General features: G+C 39.2%; 2 protein-coding genes and 1 long non-coding RNA gene across 43 annotated transcripts in view; 2 read left to right on the forward strand and 1 right to left on the reverse strand.

Annotated features, from left to right (window-relative positions):
* Positions 1-6,984, forward strand: part of LOC107000610 (uncharacterized) — a 62,497-nt gene extending 55,513 nt beyond the window's left edge. The window contains exon 3 of the long non-coding RNA XR_013399490.1: positions 6,778-6,984. This is a non-coding gene — a long non-coding RNA (uncharacterized LOC107000610). The remainder of the gene's footprint in view (positions 1-6,777) is intronic.
* Positions 1-24,161, reverse strand: part of SPECC1L (sperm antigen with calponin homology and coiled-coil domains 1 like) — a 147,910-nt gene that overhangs the window by 70,330 nt on the left and 53,419 nt on the right. For 36 of the 41 annotated variants that reach the window (XM_077948530.1, XM_077948519.1, XM_077948526.1 and 33 more), the window contains 5 exon segments: positions 22,983-23,190; positions 17,279-17,352; positions 15,454-15,629; positions 11,592-11,755; positions 7,517-7,608 (listed from right to left, as the gene is read on the reverse strand). In XM_077948530.1, the coding sequence (XP_077804656.1) occupies positions 7,517-7,608; positions 11,592-11,755; positions 15,454-15,629; positions 17,279-17,352; positions 22,983-23,190 (714 nt within the window). 41 annotated transcript variants of the gene reach the window in all.
* LOC709296 (histone H3.3A-like) lies at positions 18,425-19,002 on the forward strand. Its single transcript, XM_001096527.5, has one exon. The coding sequence runs from the start codon at positions 18,551-18,553 to the stop codon at positions 18,959-18,961; it is 411 nt and encodes a 136-aa protein (XP_001096527.3). The 5' UTR covers positions 18,425-18,550; the 3' UTR covers positions 18,962-19,002.

Genomic DNA, 24,161 nt, shown 5'->3' on the forward strand with positions numbered 1-24,161 from the left:
TCAGCTCTCTTGGCTACCTCTACATGATGCTCAAATACCACGAACCTACTTATTTACTACCATGCAGACCATGTTGCTTGTCTATGTTTTTCTTGTGCTTCATTCCCACAGCTTTCCCCCAGTCCTTTTTATCTAGCTAACTTCTAACTATTCATTTCATATTCCCACCAGAAATGTGGACGAGGTCCAGCTTCTCCACATCCCGGCCACACTTCAGCTCATCAACCTTTCAGATTTTGGCCATTAGGAATAATATAGAATAGGATCTCATTGTGGATTTAATTTCCATTTTCCTGATGACTAACGATGTTGATCATCTTTTCATGTGCCATTGGCCATTTGTATTCTTCTCCTGGAAGGACCTTTTCAAATCTTATGCCCATTATTTATTGGGTTGTTTGTCTTCTTACTGAATGTAAATCTTTTGTTAGGTAAATGTATTATGAATATATTCTCCCCAGTCTGTAGCTTGCTTTTTAATTTTCTTAATGTCTTTCAGAGAAGTTTTAAGTTTTGATGCCCAATTTATCAACTTGCTTTTTTTTATAGTTCATGCTTTTTTACATCTTAGTAAATCTTTGCAGTCTTAAAGGTTATGAAGATTTTCTCTCACGTTCTCACGTAAAAATTGTAGTTTTAGCTTTCACATTTAAGTCGATAGTCAATTTCAATTTTTGTGTATTTCATGAGGTACGGGCTGAGGTTATTTCTTTTCTATACAGTTACCTAGTCATTTCAGAATGTTTTCTTCAAAAGACTATTCCTTACCGATTGAATTACTTTAGTATCTTTGTAGAAAATCAACTGGCCTACTTCTGAACTCTCTGTTCTACTGATCTAATGCTGAAATCAGGTAGTACAAGTCCTCCAAATCTGACCTCCACCTGTACCCCCGACCCCAACGTTTTGAATATTCAGGGATCTTACATTTCCATATGAATTTAATACTACCATGTCAATTTCTACCCAAAGAGCACTGCTCTTTTAATTGGTATTGTGTTGAATCCACAGACCAATTTAAAGGACTACTACAAGATATTAACAATACTGAGTCTTCCAATCTATAAATGACATCGCTTTCCATTTATTCAATTTCTCTCAGCAATATTTTATTGTTTTCATTGCACGGGTTGTGCATACATTTCATTATATTTATTGCTAAGTATTTCAATTTCCAATTATTCATGCTAATATAGAGAAAAACAAATAACTTTTGTATAGGACTTCGTGTAAACCTTGACACTGCTTAACTCAAAAAGCTTCTGTGTGGACTCCTTAGATTTTCTGCATAAATGATCATATTATCTGCAAACAATGACAGTTTTACTTTACCCTTTCCAAACTTGTATGCTTTCTTTTTTTTCTTTTCTTTTCTTTTTTTTTTTTTTTTTTTTGGTCTTATGCAATTGCACAGGGCAAGAGCTCCAGCAAAATGCTGAACAAAAGTGGTGAGAGTGGGTATCCTTACCTTGCTCCTGGTCCTGGTGGGAAAGCATTCAGTCTCCAGATTAAGTATGATGTTAGCTGTGGAGTTCCCACAGGTCTCCTTCTACTTCTAGTTTGCTAAAGAGTTTTACTATGAACAGATGTAAAATTTTGTCAAACAGTTTTCTAAAGATGTTGAGATTAATGATTTTTAAAAATTTTTTTTTCTGTTGATGCAAATTTTAACCTTGTACCCCTGGGATACATCACACTTGGTAATGATGGATTATCATTTTTATATATTCCTGGATTCAGTTTTGTTAATGTGTGCTTTTATATTGCCTCTATAACCATCTATAATCACGAGGAATATTGGCTGACAGTTTTCTTTTTTTGCAATGTCTTTGTCTAGTTTTGCTATCAGGTAATGCTAGCTTCCTAAAATGAACTGGAAAGTCCTTTTACTCTTCTGTTTTCTGAGAGACTATATACAACTGGAATTATTTCTTCCACAAAGGATTGATTCAATTCACTAGTAAAACCACCTGGGCCTGAAATTTTCTATGTGGGAAGACTTTTTATTTTAAACTTTTATTCTGAAATAATTATGGACTCCCAGGAAGTTGTAAAGACAGTACAGGAAAGTCCCATATACTCCTCATTCACTTTCCCCCAACTGTCTGTGGATAATGAATTCCCTCAGCTTTTGTTTGTCTAAAAAATTTTAATTTTATCTTTTTGTTACTACATAGAATTCGAAGTCGACAGCGTTTTTCTTTTGGCATTTCAAGATGCCATTTTGGGCTGGGCACAGTGGCTCACTTTGGGAGGCCGAGGCAGGTGACTCACCTGAGTCCAGGCGTTTAAGACCAGAGTTTGAGACCAGCCTGGGCAACATGGAGAAATCCCATGTTTGTACTAAAAATACAAAAATTAGCCGCGTGCCATGGCATGCACCTGTAGTCCCATTTACTCAGGAGGCTGAGGCAGGAGAATCGCTTGGACCCAGGAGGCAGAAGTTGCAGTGAGCCAAGGTCACGCCACTGCATTCCAGCCTGGGTGACAGAACTTCCATCTCAAAAACAAAAACAAACAAAAAAAAAAACCCAACCATTTTGTTGCCTTCTGACTTGCACAGTTTCTAACTAGAAGTCTGTGATTATTCTTACCTGCCTGTCCTTAAGAAATTCTTATCACTGTTTTTCAGCAATGCCTTACTGGACAGGAGGATGAGGGTGTTTGTATATTTATATATGTTTATCTTGCTTTAGCTTCCTGATTTTCTTGGATCTATGAGTATATAATTTCCAACAAATTTGGATGGATTTTGGCTATTATTTCTTCAAAAAAAATTTTTTTTAAAATTTTTTAAGATGGAGTCTCCCTCTGTCGTCCAGGCTGGAGTGCAGTGGTGTGATCTCGGCTCACTGCAACCTCTGTCTCCCAGGTTAAAGTGATTCTCCTGCCTCAGCCTCCCAAGTAGATAGGATTACAGGCACACACCACCATGCCTGGCTGATTTTTTGTATTTTTAGTAGAGACGGGGTTTCACCGTGTTGTCCAGGCTGGTTTCAAACTCCTGAGCTCGGGTGATCTGCCCACATTGGCCTCTCAAAGTGCTGGAATTACAGGCGTGAGCCACTGCGCCTGGCCTATTTCTGCAAATGTTTTCTTCAGACACACTTCCTACTCTGCCCCCTGACTTGCCTTTTTTTCTTGGGCTCCAATTTCAGGTATGTAGGACCACTTAATTTAATCCCACAAGTCAGGGGCTCTGTTCATTTTTTTCCCCAGTCCTTTTTCCTCTCTGCTACTCATTATGGAAGATTCTACTGCTATGTCCTCAAATATATTGATCTTTTCCTCTATTCCTTTTTTTTGTTTGTTTTTGAGACGGAGTCCTGCTCTGTCACCCAGCCTGGAGTGCAATGGCACAATCTCAGCTCACTGCATCCTCTGCCTCCTGGGTTCAAGCGATTCTCCTGCCTCAGTCTCCTGAGTAGCTGGGATTACAGGCACAGACCACCGTGCCTGGCTAATTTTTTTTGTAGTTTTAGTAGAGACGGGGTTTCGCCATGTTGGCCAGGCTGGTCTTCAACTCCTGACCTCAGGTGATCCGCCTGCCTCGGCCTCCCAGAATGCTGGGATTACAGGCGTGAGCCACCGCACCTGGCCTTCTTCTATTCTTTTTCATATCTTTCACTTTTCATCTGTGCATGCTTCCCTTCACATACTCAAGCACAGAGATCATATTTACATCACTGCATGCTAATCCTATCATTTCTATCCGTTCTAAGTCTGCATCTATTGACTGATTTTTCCCCTGGTTACAGGTAACATTTTCCTGCTTCTTCATTGTCTAGTAATTTTGTATTGCATGCCAGATTATGTATTTTACACTAACTATATTTTGCTGTGTTCCTTTAAAAATTATTACTTTGGCAAATAAGTACGCTACTGTATTAGCTATCTATGCTGCATGACAAATTATTCCAAATCTTTTGTGGCTTAAAACAATCCATTTATGATCTCATAGTTTCTGTGGGTCAGAAAGCTTAGCAGAGTGTCTCTGGCTCAAAGTCTAGCACGAGGAGGCAATTAAGTTGTCAGCAGGGCTACAGTTATCTTGAGGATCGACTGGAGGAAGATCTGCTTCCAAGCTCATCTACATGGCTGCTGGCAAGCTTCAGGAGATCTGTTCCTACACTTCCTAATGTGGGCCCCTCCGCAGGGCTGGCTCACAACATGGGAACTGGGTTTCCCCAGAGTAACTGGCTCTAAGTGATAGCAAGAGGAGCATTCAAGGCAGAAGCAAAGCTTTTTATAACTGTATTTTAGAAGTGATAACCTTATCCTATCACTTCTTTTGCTTTGCCATATTCACTGGAAGCAAATCACGAGCTGCAGCCAACACTCAACAAGAGCAAACTGCACAAGGAGCAACTACCACCAACTGGGGATCACCGGGGAACATTTTAGAGGCTGCCTACTACAGCTACTTAGGGACCTCCTTGGTCCTTCTGCATGTTATTTTTAAAGATCTTTTAGGGCAGACCTAGAATAGTATTTACTCTGAGGCTATTTAGTTCTATGATACTTTCAGGGGTGGTCCTTTAGGAGTCTATACTGAATGCCATCTATTCAAAGAGGTGTCTCCACAGCGGCTGGTGGGAACTCAAATGATTTCCTGCCCTAGGTAAACTACCAGAAGTGTTTGCCGGATAGCTCCCTGTTCCTGGAAATTGTTTCTGGAAAATTATTCTTGCCCAGCCTTGTGCGGTTTCACCCAATGCAGGTACAGATTGGTATTCAGACAAAGACTCAAAGGGATGCCTATGCAGATTTCTATACTCCTTTCTCTATGCAGCTCCCTCCTCCAAGTATCTGCCCTGCAAATTCAAGCAGTCTCATTCTCCTCGAATGTTGATTTGTGTCTACTCAGATCCAATTGTTTTTCTCTTCCCTGCTCCACGTAGGTTCATCTTCCCTGCACCACCATCTGGAAATTGCCTCCAGGAAAATATTGTGAGCCACAGTAGGACTTACCTCATTTTAAAATTTTTGTTCAGGGACCACAGTTATGTACAATGTCTGAAAATAATTGCTTCCTATATTTTGTCGATCTATTAATAGTTGTTTGTGATGGCAGAATAATCCAGCCTATTACTCCCACATAGCTAGGAGTAGAATTCCTACCTACGGAGTTTTGAAAAACTAACAATTCCAATCTTGGGCCCCAGTCCCCAGAGATTCTGGTTTACCAGGATGAGGTCTGGGAATTTTATGTGCTTAAAAATTCTCCACATGATTTTTATATACAATTAGGTTTGAGAAGCACCGTACTAACTAATCATGTACTAAAAAGCTACTGAATGTAGCTCCTAAGTATTAGTTTTTTGCAACTTACAGAAATATTTTTCACCTCCTAACTTTACAAAGATTTACAAAGTGACACCTTGTACATTAAACATCAACTGACAAACACCACTTAAATAAAGTTCATCTTATCTGAAGTTTATTACATTTGGCATCTTTATGTTGCTTTTATCTGTTACTTCAGAATTTTAGATGAAGTTTGATTAATAGGGAGCACATAAAAAAGCATTAAATCAGCTGGGCACGGTGGCTCACGCCTGTAATCCCAGCACTTTGGAAGGCTGAGGTGGGCACATTGCTTGAGGTCAGGAATTTGAGACCAGCCTGGCCAACATGGTTAAAACCCTGTTCTACCAAAAATACAAAATTAGCTGGGTGTGGTGGTGCACACCTGTAATCTCGGCTACTTGGAGGCTGAGGCACGAGAATCACTTGAACCCAGGAGGTGGAGGTTGCAGAGAGCCGAAATTATGCCACTTCACTCCAGTTTGGGCAACCGAGTGAGACTCCGTCTCAAAAAAAAAAAAAAAAAAAAATCATTAAATTGGTGGAATATGGTATTCCCTTCCCTTCTTTTTAAATTATGACATAATGCCAGGCATGGTGGCTCATGCCTGTAATCCCAGCACTTTGGGAGGACCAGGCAGGTGGATTGCCTGAGCTCAGGAGCTCAAGACCAGCCTGGGCAACATGGCAGAACCCTGTCTTTACCAAAAACACAGAAAACAGCCAGGTATGGGTGGTACAGGCCTGTGGTACCAGCTACTTGGGAGGCTGAGGTGGGAGTACTGGTTGGGCCTGAGAGGCAGAGGTTGTGCAGTGAGCCAAGATCGTGCCACTACACTTCAACCTGGGTGACAGAGTGAGACCCCATCTCAGGACAAAAAAAAAAAAAAAAAAAAAAGACATAACATCTTGTATATACATGCAAATGCAAAGCCACTAACTCACAACAATATAAATGCAAAAGGAGCACACTAGTAAACACAGTACAAATGTCTCAACTGGAAATGAAAATGCTCCCCAGCACCATTATTTTAGGGAAGAGGTGCAGCCGGGGCTACACTGTATCACAGGATAATGGGGGTTAGGCCATGTTTCCTTTGGCTACTCTCACCTATGAGGAAATACTCCACCTCAGCTATACTGTCCAAAAGCGGCTGAATAAAATGCACAATGAGGGGCCTCTTGAGCGCTACCGAAAAGCCCTCTGCCCCGCTTCTCATCTGCATTCCCCAACGGCACAGAGGAACAACTTTTGAAACTTGTTTCTAATGTATCAATAATGACCTGTGCTGGACCTGTTACAAAACAGCCCTCATTAATCACACTTCTCTGAATTCATGCCTTGTGCACCCCTTCCACTCTGAATCGCAGCTGCCCTGTGACTTGCTTGGATTAAAATAGCAGGACAGAAGAGTCACTGTCCAAGTTCCAAGCTTAGGTCTTCAGAGGTTTGCTAACTTCCATTTTCAGTCTCCTGGAGCTGGAGATACCATGTTGTGAAGGAGCCTGAGAAGACAAATCACATGGAGAAAGCGGCCCAGGAATCCTGCTGAGCCCAGGCCCTATCCCATCCTCTCTGTGAATTCAACTGCAGGAATGAGCCCAGGAAAGCCAGCAAAGAATTGCCTAGTCAACTCAGAGAAATGTAAAAACTAATAAAATTGTTCTTTCAAGCCACTAAGTTCTGAAGTGACTTGCTATGCAGTAAAGGCTGAGACATGGCAACCACATATTCTACTCACAGACACTTCTGTGTCTTAGTGTAGTGACTAAAGCCACTGAATCCAGACAGCCTAGCTCTAAACCCCAGCTCTACCACTTAATTGCTGAACCTCGGCAAGTTACTTAACCTTTCTGGGCCTCAGTTACCACATGTGAAAAATACAGATAAGAACAGCACCTAATACCCAAGAGTTGTAAGGATTAAATGAGCTAACATTATAAAGCATTCAGAACAGTATAGAATACAAAGCAAGTGTTCAACTGTTGTTAGCTATCATTATAAGAGTCTATCAGAATAACACAATTTACACTTACATAATTTATCTCAATTAAAGATATTTACAATATTTTAGGAAACAAATTCTAGATACATCCCTGCTGAGGTAGTCATTTACCCAACGAATATAGGTGTAAATGAGTGTGAAGAAAAGGCCTCAACTTTCAGATTCTAAGGCCATAAGAGCCTCCTGTGGTTCCAGGCACTCACCTGCATAGGGGACACAGCTGCTGCAGGAGGGGTTTTCATAGGACTTGGGCTCAGGGGCGTTCGAGGAATTGCAGCTGCAGCAGGGTTTGGTACTACAAAAACAACAAACAAAAAGGGAAATAATGTCACTGTACAGTGGAAGCTTAACTACTCTCCACTTAAGGACTCGCCTGATTACCAAACGCTCTCAAACCCCCCTGGACACTGTCTTGGCTGATGTCTAGCCTCTGCTGAACACTTGTAGCTGTGTCTTAGCACACAGGTGCTTTTCCTCCCATCAGGTGAATTATTTGCATCCGTAGAGTAGTCATGCTTATTTCTAACCCATGTTATGGCAGTCATTTCGTTTCTGTTACTTAATTATGTAGCTAAAATGCTCCATAAAGCAATGAAATTCAAGTATTAAGCCCAAGAGGAGTATTTACATAACTATATCAGGTAAGACGCCTGGCAGGTAAAGGATGTTGAATAGTTGCATATTAAACGAAAGAATGAGGAACTCCTGCTTGTCTTTCCTCAATTCCTCCTGCAGAGTCCATCACGTCACATATATTTTCTGATTTGTATTTAACGCAGGGATGTGGAATCACTTGTTGGCATATCAGTCTCTCTCTCTCTAGAATAAACTGCTGAAAAGTAGTTTATGTTTTTAGAATTTATTAATTTCTAGACAGTTGAGCATAGCACAGATTCTGGTAAAGGCTGCAAAAATGATTCTTCATTTGATGCTGAATTAAATTAAAAATGGGATACAGAATGAACTCAGGCCTATCACACAGTGTGGCAAGATGAAGCAGATCACTATGGACTTTTTTAATGCGGCCAATATAAACACAAATCTATTTACTTATATTTAGAATTGGTATCTTTAGATGTATTCTTTACTGAGATAACAGTCACAAAACATAAAGTTAACCATTTAAAAATGTACAGTTCAGTGGCATTTAGTACATTCACAATATTATGCAACCATCACCTCTACCTAGTTCCAAAACATTTTCTTTTTTTTTTTTTTTTTTTTGAGACGGAGTCTCGCTCTGTCGCCCAGGCTGGAGTGCAGTGGCCAGATCTCAGCTCACTGCAAGCTCCGCCTCCCGGGTTCACGCCATTCTCCTGCCTCAGCCTCCCGAGTAGCTGGGACTACAGGCGCCCGCCACCTCGCCCGGCTAGTTTTTTTTGTATTTTGTAGTAGAGACGGGGTTTCACCGTGTTAGCCAGGATGGTCTCGATCTCCTGACCTCGTGATCCGCCCGTCTCGGCCTCCCAAAGTGCTGGGATTACAGGCTTGAGCCACCGCGCCCGGCCCCAAAACATTTTCATCATTCCAAAAAGAAAACCTAGTATCCTAACAGTCACTTCCTACCCACTGTCCCGCCAGCCTCTGGCAATCTGCTTTCTGTCTCTATGGATTGACGTAGTGTGAATATTTAACATAAACGGAATCTTACATATGTGACCTGTTGTATCTGGCTTCCTTCAATTAACATAATGTTGTAAAGATTCATCCATGTTAAAGTATGTATTACTACTTCATTCCTTCTTGTGGCTGAACAGTATTCCATTGTATGAATATACCACATTTTGTTTATCCATTCATTGAATGCATGGATACTTGGGTTGCTTCCATCCATTAGCTATTGTGAGCAGAACTACTATGAACATTGATGTACAAGCACAGATGTTTCTCAATTTATGATGGAGTTATGTCCTGATAAAACCATCATAACCAAGTCAAAAACGCATTTGATACACCTAACCTCCCAAACATCTCAGCTTAACCTAGCCTACCTTAAACAAGATCAGAACATTTACATTAGCCTACAGTTAGGTAAAATCATCTAACATGAAGCCTATTTTATACTAAATAGGCTGTGTTGAATATCTCATGTAATTTACTGAAAGCTGTACTGAATGTGTATTACTGGCACTATTGTAAAGTCAAAAAATCAAAAGTTAAAGCATCGTTAAGTCAGGGGCTGTATTTGTCTGATTATCTATTTTCAGTTCTTTTGAATGTATAATTAGGAGTGGAATTGCTGGGTCATTTACATATATTTTATTATAAAATAACATATAAGGCTTTTAAAAAACTTTAGTATGAAGCAGTTTTGTGCATTAAAGCATGATTTATTAACATTTTGAATAGGTGTATAATTTTAACGTAGACATTCCGTTATCATTTTGATTTTCAAAACATATATATATTTTATTCTTCAGAGACAGAGTCTTGCTCTGTTGTCCAGGCTAGGGTACAGTGGCTATTAGCAGGTGCAGTGATAGCATGCTACTGCCTGGGCCTCCTAAGTAGTTGGAACTACAGGCACTTGTCAGCTCAAAGCATATTTTAAAGTTCTCCTTTCATCTTACCCCATCATATTACCCAGAGGTAGCCACTAACAACAGTTCTGGGTACATCTTTCTTACACTTTAAATGCAAATACACTTAGCTATCTACGTACCTTAAAAAAACAAGACCACCCACATTATACACATATACACACACACACAGAGGTATATATAGATATATACATATATCTCTATATATGTACTGGCCTGTAACTTACTATAAAGGATTGCAGTGCACAAAGTGACTGCTCAGGTGGCACACTTGAATAAAGGATCACAGACATGTTTCAACATCAGTACTTTGAGATCTGTCATCCTTATTGAAATATGCATAGTATTTTACTGTATTAATTGGTCATAATTGTCTTAATTCTTTTAATAGGCATTCCATTTTAATGAAATAGGTCTTCCATTTTTCCAAACAATGGTATACATACTGTATATGTATACATATACAGAGTTTTTTTATACATAAGACTATCTTTATACATAATACTTGTGCCAGTACTAAGTATAACAACTTCAGAGTCTATGAACATGGCATTTTAAACTGGAAGGTATTGCCTAACAGTCCTCCAGAATGTCTATACCAACAGTGTGTAGGACTATACATGTGACTTTTGCTGTGCTTTTAAGTCAATGAGAACTCATTTGTGTATAATCACAGAATACAGATTCTAGTAGCCTATTAATAAAGTTTAAAGAATTTCTAGACAAAAATTTGAGCTTTAGGACATATTACAATTAATTGTCTGAAAACACCACATCCCTTTTCCTTTCCCAGGGCTGAGGAAGTTAGATGAAAACAAGTCAGTCATTTGAAAGTGGGGAGAGTAAGCCTTCTAGAGCTTGTATGAAAGAAAGCCCGGCTTGATTCAGAACCTGAAATGCCGTGTAGGACTATAGTGAGTGGGGGAAGAGTGGTTCAACTGAGGCAAAGAATAGGCAGGGGTCAGACCATGGAGGCATTTGGGTATCTGAATTTTGTTTCAACTCTAATAAGCAACTAAAGGATTTTAAACAAGAAAAGATCTTTCTATCATGGGATGAAAAAGGGAGATTTAATTTGGAGGTTACTGAAATTAGAGGTTGATGGTGGCTTGAACTAAAGCTTGTGCCGCTAGAGATGGAGAGAAGACAGAGCAAAGACATCCATGATGTAGGCTGTATCAACAGGATTTGCTAGTAATAGACTAGATGTAGCAGTAAGAAAGAACAAGAATTTAAGGAAGATCCCCAGACTTTTGGCTTAAGTAACTGGGTGGAGTGATGCTGCCATTTATGCACAGGGAGAAGGTGAAGACAGCAGACAAGAGTTTGCTTTTTGGACGTTAGATGTCCAGGAGACACCTGAGGGTTCACGTCAAGTAGGCATCTGGATAGACATGACTGAGGAGTTCAGAGGAAGGGAAGAGCTAAAGTTATACATCTGGAAGTTCTTAGGCATAGAGAACATACTTAAAGTAACAGGAATGTGTGTGATCCAACGAGGGTGAGAAGACACATCTCTGCATGGGATTAAGGATTCTGTCTGAGACTAACACCTCTGAAGCTGAAGAGATCTCAAACCTATTAAATATCACCTTCTGTTAAGTCTAGTGCATTAATACTATATGAAAGTTAATGGGACTAAGAGTAAGACAGTAAAGAATATCAAATTAAACCAGAGAATATAAGGTAAGTAAACACAACCACATGCAGTTGGCACAATGCAGGAGAAATTAATTACCTTGAGATGCACTGTCAAAGGACTTGATGAGGGTTTTTACTGTAGGAGTTGGCTCTGAGGAAGTTGAGGACCTTCTACTCAGTCCCATTCCCTGCCTTAAGGCTGCCAAATCTCTCTCAACGGCATTCATGTAGTTGTATACCCGGCCTCGCTCCTCCTCTTGCCTGAAAATAATATTGAAATCAGAGCATTTTTACACAGTACTAGAACATATACATTTTCCCCTCCCAGCTGAAAAGCATTAAAAACTATCAGTTTAAAAAAACTGTATCAGTTGAGCTTAGTAGATTACCTGGTCTAATGTTCTCATTTGCTTGGTAAATACCAGGAAATGATACTGAAATTTTTATATCAGGTTATCCTAAGTAAGTTAAACAACCATCAAATTCCATTTTCATCTGAGTAAGTGTAAGGTAAGGACATCAGTAATCAATTAGCAGTAAAATAGGAGGTAGACTGGCTCAGCGCTGAGACTCTCCAGGTCCTGTGCTGCCGAGAAGGCCCTTCTCAGGAGTCCGGAGGTTCACCAGTACATGATACTGTATAATATTAATTTATAGTGGTATAATATTAATTTATACTGGCTCTAGCTAGTATGTTATGCTTAGACATGGAAATACAAAAAAATGAAACCAAAGCCCACACTCTTTAAAAAAATAAAAATAAGAACACGGCAAGTGGTGTAGTCTTCAAATAGAATTCTACAAAGAGAAAAAAAAAAAAAGCCTAGACCCATATTAGTAACATGAGTCCCCTAGAAGCTCAGGGTGATGCATCCTGAGTCATCTGAAAAAATCAATTCCATTTCATTTCTGGCCCATTCTGAATTCACTACACTGACTAACACAGAATTCTTTCATCTGGAATGAGATTACAATTGCAGAGCTTGTACATGTCATATAACTATCAAGTATGTGAATAAAAATTAAGCCAGTCCTTAGGAAAAATTCGTCTTTGGTGGCCATTTGGCCTTCTGACAGTATTCTGCCTCAAGATGTACTACAAGATCTTAAGGTCATTTAGCTGTCATGATTAGAACTTTCTTTTCTTTTTTTGAGATGGAGTCTTGCTCTTGTTGCCCAGGCTGGAGTGCAATGACGTGATCTCAGATCACCACAACCTCCGCCTCCTGGGTTCAAGCGATTCTCCTGCCTCAGCCTCCCGAGTAGCTGGGATTACAGGTATGCGCCACCACGCCCGGCTAATTTTGTATTTTTAGTAGAGACGGGGTCTTTCCATGTTGGTCAGGCTGGTCTCAAACTCCCGACCTCAGGTGATCTGCTCACTTAGGCTTCCCAAAGTGCTGGGACTGCAGGTGTCAGCCACTGCACCCGGCTGACTAGAACTTTTAATAAAGAATCTATAACAGTGATTATCAAACTTTTTGGTCTTAGAGCCCCTTTCTACTCCTAAAAATGAGTAAGGACTCCAAAAACCTTTTGTTTATAAGAGCTGTCTTCCATTACATTAAAACTAAGAATATATAAAAATATTTAATTCATCTAAAACTAAAATAAATACAGGGCTTATTAATATATTTTTATGAAAAATAACTATGCTTTCCAAAACAAAACAAAAAAAATTAGTAAGAAGAGTAACAGTGCTTTGCATTTTTAAATCATCTCATTAATGTCTGGCTTAAGAGAACACAGCTAAACTCTCATTTCCTCTGTATTCAACCTATTTTAATACGAAAAAAAGCAAGTCTTACATATAGATAAGGTAGGTGGAAAAGGGAAGATTTTAATAGCCCTTTTAGATAACCGTAGCTGTTCTTATTTGATAACTGCACTAAAATGCAACAAGTAGTAACTTAAAAGTTAGCTCCAATGTGGAATCTGAAACCAGAAGTGAACTTTTCCTATTCTGTCCATTAAAATCCACTCGTCAATCTTGTTTAACATCATAGACTGGCTGTAAGGAAAATATTGTTTTACTTACAGATTTTCTAAATGCTGTCATTACACATTTTTTTTTAAGTCGCAATGATCTCATCAGAAGACACTTTATGGGAAGCTGTCAAACTCACCAATGGTAAATAACAAGTTTTCCAAAATCCTAACATTCACTTGAAAGCCCACATTTTATCACTGGCAGTGAATACTGTCCGTTGTTTTCCTTTAAGTGATAGGCTGTCTTAATTGTTTTCACAAAATATCCACCAAATAATACCAAAGTCTGAATCATCCACAGTTTGTCTGTCATTCTCAAGTAAAAAAATGGCATTCAATGAAAAAAGAAAGCAGCTCAAACTAATCACAGCACTTTCCTCAACGTGACCTCACTCTTCAGTATAGTCTTGAGTATACAGCAGATAAAGCAGAAGTGCTTTTTCTGTACTTCCCATTTTGTCACACAATGCTAAAGAGCATACTCAAGGACGGGGATGTAGTAAAATTCATACTTTACAGTTTTACCAAGGACATCTTTAAGTGAAACCTGCATTTAAAAAAAAAAAAATGCAAGTATGTGGTGGTGAAGAGTATTATGACTATAAGTGCAATTTATTGCCAAGATCCCGGTTCATCAACAGTTTATATTTGCTTTTCTCTAACAGTTTAGAAGTCAACACAGTGAAAAGGGCAAACAATGTGATGGTATTATAAAGACAGTTTGACCTCACAGACTCCCTAAAGGGCCTTAGGGACATCCAGGAATCTGCAGGCCTTACTCTGAGAACCACTGCCCTACAAGATGCTACCTCTTTCAGAAGGCGTTTTAAAAACATGTGTCTCAAAGTCTTATGAATTTTTGAGATCCAAAGGAATGAAACTTTAACAGTAGAATTTCATTCACTCAGGATAACTATAGAATGAAGCATTTCTGATACGTTATTCATTTAATAATACAAAGAAAAAAGTAATGTAATACATGTTTTATACTAGTAGAGAAATAATAATCTGTCTCATTCCATGTTCTGCTTAAGGAATCCAATGAAAAATGCTTAGCAATACTTTTCTCTGAGCCATTCACTAGAGCAAGCAAATAATAAGACCACTTTTTAAAGATATACTGTTAGTTTTCTAAATTTCTTCCTACGCCTACTTAATAATTACTCAAACTAAGGAATAATCAAATTCTTAGTAATAACCTCAAACACAAAAATACTATCCCCCACTCTTAGATGGTATTTCACTGTGGATCTCAGCGCATGTCACAAATGTCATTTCATCTAATAATTTTCATCAGTTTCCAATGATGTCTATGTTACATGGGGGGAAAAAAACTACTGTGGAGATTCATTTGATTATAAGATAAAACAAGTGAAAATTCCTCAAGTGAGTGACAGAGAGAAACTCACTTTACATTCTTTACTTGGGATTCCAAAAATACTAGCTAAAGTATACTGACCATTGCCCTGAGCACTTAGCAGGCATTATATTATTTAATCCTTATGACAACACTGTAAAGCAGGTAGTATTGTGTCATTTTAAAGATGAGAAAACTGAGGCTCAGGGAAGTCAAGATTCCTAACCAAGATTACAGCTAGTAAGAGGCAGAGCTGGACACGAGCCAAGAATATCTGTCTCCAGAGTCCACATCCTTAGTCATGAGGCTACAATCTAAAGAAAACTAACAGGGCTGGACTGTGGGGCTGGGGGAAAGGAGAATCATGTGAGAGACCATCCTCACTCCCTTCAGAGTTGTGGATCACTGATACTGACAACTCTGAAAGATCCACATAGACTGCACTAGTTCACATGTGCCATAAAATGACGCCCAGAAAAGCTGAGTAACTTCCATCAGATCCAAACTCAGTAAGTATCAAACTCCCCATTTTTTCCATAGTACCACATCAAAAATCGGGATTTAAATGTTCTCTACCGAAACAGAAGTACACAACTGGTTTCTCAGAACATACTTGCGTGACTTTATTTCCTCCAATTCTTTTGTGAGTTTCTCATTTTTTTCTTGAGCCTCATGTAACCGGCGCTTTAGATCACCAATCTCCTCTTGGGCTTCAGATTTAATGTCATTTGCAATGACTACTGCAGTCTGAAGATCAGCCTGAAACTGCCGCCATTCCGCAGATTCTTCCTATATTAAAAAACTAACTTTTTATTTCCAAAAGAGAGCAATCAAGATTTATTTAAAAGCAATAAAATTTGTTTATGATTGGATTGCTGTAACACACTAATGCTTCCAAATGATGATTCATTTTTTTAATCACAGAGAATTGCTATTATCTATTTCTAACAGGCAATGCAACTATTATTAGTGAACTTGTTCTTTTTTTTTTTTTTTTTTTTTTTGAGACGGAGTCTCGCTCCGTCGCCGGGGCTGGAGCGCAGTGGCCGGATCTCAGCTCACTGCAAGCTCCGCCTCCCGGCTTTACGCCATTCTCCTGCCTCAGCCTCCTGTGTAGCTGGGACTACAGGCGCCCGCCACCTCGCCCGGCTAGTTTTTTGTATTTTTTTAGTAGAGACGGGGTTTCACCGTGTTCACCAGGATGGTCTCGATCTCCTGACCTCGTGATCCGCCCGTCTCGGCCTCCCAAAGTGCTGGGATTACAGGCTTGAGCCACCGCGCCCGGCCAGTGAACTTGTTCTTAATAAGGAAAAGATTTTCCAGCTGATCTGCCTACTGAGGCATCAAGTACTCAGAGTGCTCAATAGATATTAATGAAAATAGTGTCAAGCTTCCCTTCTTCATGCAAGTTTCAAAGCAGGTCTTATGAAAATAAACATCATCTAGAATGTATGGATCTTTACCTCTGAAAAGCACAAGAAGGTATATAATGGTATGTGAACCATACAGTGAAAAACTATAAATATCCTGACATCAAAACCTAACAGGAAAAAAAAAAAATCAAAAGAAAAGGAAGAGGAAGCCAGAAGAAAAACACTAAACTCAATATAGGCAGGCAAAATTATACAAAGAAGCGGTAAGGAACTACGTGGTCTGTTGCTTCCCACAGTCATGGAGGATGTGGGTGTGGCCGGGTGGGGAAGTCTCCCTGGGACTCACCTCCCTCAGAGCCACAGCTGGGCCATGCCTGAGCCCCATGCCCTCCTCACCCCTAAAGCAATTTTCTTACACGATGAAAGCAGCCTGAGCAACTGTGGTATGACCCAAACGACTGAGTAGCTTTCTCCCCACTCCCTGCATCATGGCTGCATTGCTATTGGCAAGACAGATCACAGCCACAAAATGTATGAAAACAGACTAGTTTGGGGCACCTTATAATCAAAAGCTAATAACTTTTCTTTACAAAATAGAACACTTTTTCCCCAAATCTATCTTTCTAAAATTACTAACCATAAATTTCTATAGGTCGAGTATCACTTATCCAAAAGCATTTCAGATTTAAGATTTTTTGGATTTTGGAATATTTGCACTATACTTAACAGCTAAGCATCCCAAATCTGAAAATCCGAAACCCAAAATGTTCCAATAAGCATTTCCTTTGAGCATCATGCCATCATTCAAAGAGTTACAAATTTTGGAATATTTTAGATTTCAGAATGTCTAGTTAGGGATACGCAACCTATAGTACATTCTTCTACCCAAAATCTAGCAGCAATCCCAATCTGAAATGATAGCATTTGCTTTCTGCCCAAAACCCAATGGGGCCAGTATTATCACTGTATCCAAAGCTTAAGATGAGTGATAATATGGTCAATGACTACACCTCAAATTTCAGAAAACTGTTTTCTAACAAGATAATACATGAATATTTATCCTACCCGAAGTCTTCTGTGGAGTGTCTTTATTTCTCTTTCCATGTCGTGCTTTTGGTCCTGGAGTTTTTTAACTGTATCTGAAAAGATCACCAAAGTTTAAATACCTATTCTCACAACAAAGTTCAGGGGAATAATACAAAGAAAAGGGGTACTTAAATATGACATTTGAAAAAAGTTATCCTGTCCAAAGACTACAAAAAAATTTTAATACAAAACTTTAATAGAAAAAATGTGCAATCCAAGTAATAACCAATATTACTTTCTTTGGAAAATACCAAGTTAAAAAAATCACAATTTCTAAATCACTTCCTTCCACAGTATCTTAATTTTGAAACAAAAAGTAAAACCGTTAGAAATTCACTTTGTTGGTACATAACCAGTCAAAACAATATTGACTGTTACTAAAATATGAACTTTTAATCATAAACATTGTTAATCTGCAGTATTTATATAAGCATATCTTTCCTTACACACTGAATAAATTCCAGAAGTGAATTAGTAAAATCAAAATTAGTAAAAAATATAATACCCAGGGTAGCTGCTGTTTAAATTAATCCTATACAAATCTTATTAAAAAATAAAGAATATATTTATAAAGTAAATCAATAATTCCTCAAATTATTTATCCCATAATGTGAATTTTCTTAGAACAATTTCATTCACTCTAAAAGCATTCAGTGAACACCAATAAGATGCAAAGTACCATTCTAGACAGAGTGAGGATACAAGGATGAAAGTGTAGCACAGGCTAGTCTCCCTGGAACCAGAAACATAAAGGGAAGTCACCTTCTCTTCGGAGGTTCTACTCTAAAATCTAAGCATAAGAGAGAAATGCCTTAGGAGGGTGCTATGCTGATAGCTGCCACTAAGTAAATCGCTCACGGCTGATTACTTTGACAGCTCAGGAAAGAATCACTTTTTGGTTAAGGGCAAGAAAGGGTACTTACACACTGGTGGCAAATCCTTTACCCTGATTCACCTACAGCCCCACCCCAGTAGATCCCTGGCTGTTCTCTGTGTCCCAACTGTGTCTTACGCAGCCTTGTACCATGTCGCTGCCAACATTACCACATCTCTTGACACACCTGTCTCCATCACTAGACTAAAAACACTTCAAAGGCAGAAGCAGCCATGTGATAACCTCACGGACTCAGTAGTTGTAATAATGGTATCTTAAAAATGGAATAGGCCGTCGCTCTCCAATGCCAGTGCCGCCTCTCGCTCACCGAGCTCCAGCCAAAGGAGAAGGGGGGTAAGTAAGGAGGTCTCTGCACCATGGCTCGTACAAAGCAGACTGCCTGCAAATCGACCAGTGGTAAAGCACCCAGGAAGCAACTGGCTACAAAAGCCGCTCGCAAGAGTGCGCCCTCTACTGGAGGGGTGAAGAAACCGCATCGTTACAGGCCTGGTACTGTGGCGCTCCGTGAAATTAGACGTTATCAGAAGTCCACTGAACTTCTGATTCGCAAACTTCCCTTCCAGCCTCTGGTGCGAGAAATTGCTCAGGACTTTAAAACAGATCTGCGCTTCCAGAGCGCAGCTATCGGTGCTTTGCAGGAGGCAAGTGAGCCCTATCTGGTTGGCCTTTTTGAAGACACTAACCTGTGTGCTATCCATGCCAAACGTGTAACAATTATGCCAAAAGACATCCAGCTAGCATGCCGCATACGTGGAGAACGTGCTTAAGAATCCACTATGATGAGAAACATTTCATTCTCAAAAAAAAAAAAAAACTCTTCTTCCTGTTATTGGTAGTTCTGAACATTAGATAATTTTTTTCCCATTGGGTCAAAAGGTACCTAAGTATACGATTGCGAGTGGAAAAATAGGGGACAGAAATCAGGTATTGGCAGTTTTTCCATTTTCATTTGTGTGTGAATTTTTAATATAAATGCAGAGGCGTAAAGCATTAACGCAAGTTAAAATGTTTCAGTGAACAAGTTTCAGTAGTTCAACTTTATAATAATTATAAATAAACCTGTTAAATTTTTCTGGACAATGCCAGCATTTGGATTTTTTTAAAACAAGTAAATTTCTTATTGACGGCAAAAAAAAAAAAAAGGCAATAAATATATGAATGTGTCAGCTGATGGTAGCAGTAATAAAAAGCAATGCTGAAATCATTACCTAGGGTTTTTCTTTTTTTTTAGTAAGTATCCTATTGATAGAACTTAACAATTTATCATTAGGGACAAAGTAACTATAGACTTTAGTGTTTCTGGGTAAATAACATTCTCTCCCATTCCTTATACGTAGTAGCAGGAACTCAGGCATAGTGAACACTTGCTTGCAATCACACATGTAATAAAAAAATTCTTCCTCTAGCTAATAATTTATTGGCTTTTAATCAAGACCCGAAAGTATGAGTATGCTGATGTTTTTTCTTACATGGCTCATCATCTTCTTTATCCCTGTTCCACTAGAACCTTCTCTATCCCTGTTCCACTAGAACCTTCTCTTTGAAAATCTTTTTGCCACTATGCTTTACATTTGATGTTGGTATATGTGTGTGTTCTGATATTTTTGGGGTTTTTGTTTTTTTTTTTGAGACATAGTCTCAATCTGTTGCCCAGGCTGGAGTGCAGTGGCGTGATTTCAGCTCACTGCAACCTCTGCCCCCTGGGTTCAAGTGATTCTCCTGCCTCAGCTTCCTGTGGAGCTGGGATTATAGGTGCCTGCCACCACGTCCAGCTAATTTTTGTATTTTCAGTACAGACGGGGTTTCACCATCTTGGCCAGGCTGGTCTTGAACTCCTGACCTCATGATCCACCTGCCTTGGCCTCCCAAAGTGCTAGGATTACAAGCATGAGTCACCACACCCGGCTAGTATTCTGATATTTTTAAGTGGCACGAATTCACTTTAACAACATAGAGCCTAGAGTATTTATAACAATTATATGTGAAATAATAATTATTACAAATAAATAATAATGCTGTATTTTCTAAAGCTGGATGAGAAATAAATGAGATAAAACATTGGTGGCAGCGGCAATTCTGGTAGCCAGTAGTTAACTTACTCTCATTCATTGCCCCAAAACTGTGTAACAAAGTCAGGTCTTGTGAAATAAAAAGGTTCAAATTTTACTCTTTAATTCTACAAATGTGTCATATGTACCAACTTTGTACCAGGCTTTTTTCTAAGTGCTTAAGATGTAAAGGAAACAAAAAAGATATAATCTTCATCCTCTTAGAGACAGAAAGGCTAGTCTTGTGTTGAGACAACAAAGGTAGATGACTTCATAAGCAAAAGATTAAACTTTAAAGCCTGTCTCATATATAAGCTACTTCAGACTCAATCTGCAAACTAAAGGTCAAATAGGACATCTAATCTGGTTTAGGTAAAGCAGACACCAAGCTGAGTAGGCAAGTCTAATGCCCTGATCCTTATCTCTGGAGGCAAGCATGGCTCTGGAATCAGCATGGGAACTTGGTTCCTTGAGACCTCACACATAGACAAATTCAGGGTTTTGTACATAGATGAGGAGTAAGGATAGAAGCTGAAAAATTTCTAATGTTGAAAACACTAAGAGTTACACCTTTCATTTACATTGTATCCATTTATATGCAAGAAATATTTCATAATCAAAACAGGCAGTCAGGAGTGGTAGCTCAGGCCTGTAATATCTGCCGATCACCTGAGGTCAGGAGTTCGACACCAGCCCGGCCAACGTGGTGAAACCCTGTCTCTACTAAAAATAAAAAATTAGCCGGCTGTGGCGGCAGGTGCCTGTAATCCCAGCTACGCAGGAGGCTGAGGCAGGAGAATTGATTGAACCCAGAGGGCAGAGGCTGCAGTGAGCCAAGATGGTGCCATTGCACTCCAGCCTGGGCAAGAAAAGTGAAACTCCATCTCAAAAAAGCAAACAAGCAACAAAAAACAGGCAAGCAAACAAAAAATATTAGGAGCATAATTTCTCTTGAAATGTGCTAAAACTTGTTTTCTTTTTCTTGTCACAAAGGATACGACACATCTTATTATTAAACATAATATACACAAGACAAATGACAGCAAATCTCAGGACAGTTCACTTTTAACATTTGGCATTCTGATTCTCAGGTGACATTTTAAGCTACATGATCATCTTAGACTGATCGTAAATCCTCAAGTTGCATTCATTCTTTTGCTCTTTTTCTCTTTATTGACCTTTTCATTCATGGGCACAGAATTCACATAATCACTGTTCTTTAAAAGGTGTTTTTCTGCCCCCTGGCACTACATTTTTATTATTGTCACCTCTTATAAATAAATCCTTTTAAATAAAAGGGAAAGTGGCAGCCAGTGGAAATATTCAGACAGAATAAAGTGCACTAAAAGTGTCTGTAGGGATTTGATTTAAACTTTACAATTTTTACAATCATGTCTATATTTTTACTTCTGAAACGGAATGTATTTTTTTTTCCTGGAAACAAAGGAATTTGTGCTTAAGTTCTTGTTGTGAAGACTAGTTTGCAAAACTGCCATCTACCATGATTTGTGGTCACACAAGAAAGCAGCATTACTCTTCGACTCTCGAATCTCTAACGGCAGTTTTCTTCCTCTTCAGTGCTCCTCCTGTGAGAGACACTGCCATCTACTGTCTTCAACTCAAAAGCAACACTCAAGTCTACCAAGGAAAAGAACTACTACTATGATCTTCCTATTTTTAAATTACAAATTATAATTCAATTTTTACAAAGTTATTTTTATTCTAGAGATCAGGCAAACTGCTATTCTCAATGTTATTAGACCAATTTTGTTCTGATCAACTCTGGGCACTGCCCTACCCATTTAACAATGGGTTCATAACCTTTGAGTCCCATTATTGATTATGAACCCCATTACTCTCTGACAAAAAATAATCCATTCTCACTCTGGTTATATCCCATCAATCATGCTGATATTGCCAGGCAGCTACCATGGACACAGGATCAATCTGTGACTTTTTCTTTTCTGTTTTGAGATAGAGTCTCACTCTGTCGCCCAGGCTTGAATGCACTGGCACAATCTCAGCTCACTGCAGCCTCCACCTCCTGGGTTCAAGCCATCCTCTCACCTCAGCCTCCCAAGTAGCTGGGATTACAGGCACCTGCCATCACACCCAGCTAATGTTTGTATTTTTAGTAGATACGGGGTTTCACCATGTTGGCCAGGCTGGTCTCAAACTCCTGAACTCAAGTGATCTGCCTGCCTTGGCCTCCCAAGGTGCTGGGATTACGGGCGTGAGCCACTGCGCCCGGCCTGGTTCAGTGTTGAACTCTCAAAGTGCTGGAATTACAGGCACGAGCCACCGTGCCTAGCCCTATTTTATTACTAAATGCAAATTATCCCCACATGTTTAAAAGAGTAAGATAGGCCGGGCGCGGTGGCTCAAGCCTGTAATCCCAGCACTTTGGGAGGCCGAGACGGGCGGATCACGAGGTCAGGAGATCGAGACCATCCTGGCTAACACGGTGAAACCCCGTCTCTATTAAGAAATACAAAAAAAAAAAAAAAAACTAGCCGGGCGAGGTGGCGGGCGCCTGTAGTCCCAGCTACTCGGGAGGCTGAGGCCGGAGAATGGCGTAAACCCAGGAGGCGGAGCTTGCAGTGAGCTGAGATCTGGCCACTACACTCCAGCCTGGGTGACAGAGCGAGACTCCGTCTCAAAAAAAAAAAAAAAAACAAAAAAAAAAAAAAAAAAAAAAAAAGAGTAAGATAAAAAAGAATGAAAAGTTCTTATCACTTACTCTCTAAATCAGAAATAATGAGGTTGTCATGAAGTTTCACAGCACGATGTTGTTCTACTTCATCTTCAAGTTCAAAGATGGTTTCTTTCATGTCACTCCTTTCTGTTTCTTTTTCATCCAGGTCTGATCTTAATTTTTCTAACGTCATATTCAAATCTTCAATTTGTTTCTTAGCTTCTTCTTGGAAGGCTCGGTATTCATCCTCTACCTATATAAAATTGATGATGCAGATTTAGAAAAGTGAAGAGTTGTTCTAAGGTAAGTTCCAGAATTGAGGTACACACAGTTTCTAAGGGGAACTAAGTGTGAGGCACTATGGATAAACTAAAACAACCTGTATAGTAACTGTTAAAAAGTATGAAAAAGCACTCCATGGTAAGATTTTATATAATACGCTTAAACATAAACTGTTGCTGTAACACTGACTGAAATTATATTGATGTATCATTGAACTTAATCAGATTATTTACAAGGAGACTGGAAATTTTCATTTCTCCAAAGTTTGGACTGAAAGCATGTACGTTTGATGAATAACATGTTGTCCTAACAAAAATGGTGTCATATTTGTGACGGTTCCAGTATCAAACTGAAAAAGGGAAAAACAATGCTCAAATAGTGTTTTTACAAAAGTATTATATTAGTTCACAGTAGCCTCTCAACATACATGTGCCAAGAAATAATACAAATCTCCTAAACTGTAACTTTAAAAGTGATCACTAAAAAAACCCTAAAACCTAAATTATTCACATTTTGGCCAAAGATATATTAAAATTTATTTAAAAATCATTGCACTAAAATAACAAACAAACAAAATGTAAGCTAGAATAACTAGATAACTCATGGAAATAAACAATTCATCAGCAACCACATGGGGTACAGATCCCTGGCCAGAATGCCAGCGGCACTGGGTAGCAGTTCCAACTGAGTCCTCACTATTATGCTGCATGCATGTAAAACAAGGGGCTGGACGGATAATCACTAAGGTCCCTGCCAGCAATAAATCACAGGCCTCTGAGAAACAGGAGCCTCTATATGCCAAAAATATTTTTTAACTCTCAACAGATTTCTATTTGAAAAACTATTTCTATAGCAGGAGAAGAGGAAACATGCACTGCTGATGCTACAGACTGGAATACTGACTCTCCACCTATAGTACACCAGAACAGATTCGAGATGAGG

This window comes from Macaca mulatta, chromosome 10, assembly GCF_049350105.2.
Source record: "Macaca mulatta isolate MMU2019108-1 chromosome 10, T2T-MMU8v2.0, whole genome shotgun sequence".
Lineage (NCBI taxonomy): Eukaryota > Metazoa > Chordata > Mammalia > Primates > Cercopithecidae > Macaca > Macaca mulatta.